The sequence below is a fragment of the Pundamilia nyererei genome, unplaced genomic scaffold, assembly GCF_000239375.1.
Source record: "Pundamilia nyererei isolate P.nyererei 1_Seehausen unplaced genomic scaffold, PunNye1.0 scaffold00309, whole genome shotgun sequence".
NCBI classification, from domain to species: domain Eukaryota; kingdom Metazoa; phylum Chordata; class Actinopteri; order Cichliformes; family Cichlidae; genus Pundamilia; species Pundamilia nyererei.
This window is the reverse complement of record NW_005187710.1, coordinates 165,344-166,990: the sequence shown is the minus strand read 5'-3', so window position 1 is coordinate 166,990 and position 1,647 is coordinate 165,344. Positions and strand designations below refer to the sequence as shown.

The window sequence follows — 1,647 nt, the reverse complement described above, 5'->3', positions numbered from 1 at the left end:
TCCAGATCTTTCCATCATCCAGGATCTGCAGCAAAAGTTTTATGAAACCTCTTTTTTTCCTGCTTTCTTTTGTGAATTCTTTGAACTTTCAGTAATTTTGATGCAAATCCTCGATGATGCAAAATCTGGCCTTCAGAATGGAAGCTGGTTCATACCAAGCTGTCTGTTCATATATCATATGATCTCCATGATCACGCCAGCTTCCACATATGATATGGTACAGCGGTGCAAAGTGAAGCATGGCTAATTGAACGGTTTCACTGTTCTTTACTTCACTCCTACCTTCAAGCTGCTGAAACTGGATGTCAGATCATAAACGCACTCCAGCCCTCTGTTTCTTTCTTTCCGGGGAAACCTTTAACATACGGGTCTAATGAATGAGCATGGATTGCTATGGCACATAAATGCAACACATACTATCATATTTTACACACTTGCAACACATCAGACCTCCCTGTCACTCTGTCCTCTCTATGTTTTGGTTGTTTTTTGCGTACCTGTGTTTTCTCCCTGATCTCCGTCTCCCTGTCTGCTGTCATATTTTGTATCTCATGTGAGTAAAGCAGCTTCACAGAACTTTCCATCATGCTTTGCTTAAAATCAGAATTTCAGTAAATGTTCGTCGAGGTGAAGAACGTGAAGTGCATGCTGTGGAAAGCAGTGATTGACTTCACTGAATCGTGTTCTGTGAGGCTGTTTAATGGGGTTTTTTCACTGTTGTCTCATCCTGAGGTGAAACTAGTTCATCCCAGAACATCATGTTATGATGTTTTCACCTGATGGGATGGCTAGAAGCTCTCAGTTCTACCACCAATACGAGCATATTTCACCCTTTCTTAAGTCTTGGCTTGTGAGCTTTAAAAAGCAAAAATGGTTCAGCGAAGAAATGAAAAGAAATCTCACTACAGTTATCTCAATGACTCTCTAAATCTTGCGTAAGGCAACATTTATAGTCACTGAGATTCTGAAACGACCTGAAATTTCTTTTCAAAAACGGTTCTTTAAACTTTAAAGATGTGAGTTGCAGCTAAAAAGCTCTTTGCCTTTGCCAACCACAGTTTCATGTCTCATTTCTTCTTTTAACTCATCATGAACCAGAAGCAGACTTTGAACTAACCATACTCTCTCAATCGAATTTGCTTACTTCCTCCCTGCTCCCCCACTTCCTGTCCACTTGACCAATTAGGATGTAGACACTGAATATTCTGAGGCTGGCCACACCCCTACAGAGACTGATTATTACTATGAGGAGACCTTCACAGAGCCAGAGGGTGAGGTGGTTGGACAAGAAGAAAACGCTGTACAGGTAAAAAGAAGATGACACACTTATCAGAAGCACACATCAAGTCAAGCTAGAGTCCACAGAACAGCTTAAATTTCACATACGAGTGTTTTAATAAAAACCTGTGAGGGAGAGGATGATGTGATTCCTGTGTGGTGGTGAGCCCAGTCTTTGTAGTGTAACAAAGTAGTTTAAGCTCTTTGTTTCTCCGTTTACTTTTCTAACCACTCATCACTGTTTTGTTGGCATCGATGTCACGTGACAAGACATAAGAAAAACCTCTTTCAAAACAGAATGCACCGCAATCATCCGAGTGTACCATCGGATATTTTTACGTGGTTCCCGTTTTTCCTAACAGCAAGAGT

The 1,647-nt window shown here is 40.9% G+C and overlaps 1 protein-coding gene across 1 annotated transcript in view; it reads left to right on the top strand.

Annotated features, from left to right (window-relative positions):
• The window catches only part of col11a2 (collagen, type XI, alpha 2), a 40,906-nt gene that overhangs the window by 18,441 nt on the left and 20,818 nt on the right, over positions 1-1,647 (top strand). The window contains exon 7 of the mRNA XM_013915470.1: positions 1,187-1,306. Within this exon, the coding sequence (XP_013770924.1) occupies positions 1,187-1,306 (120 nt within the window). The remainder of the gene's footprint in view (positions 1-1,186; positions 1,307-1,647) is intronic.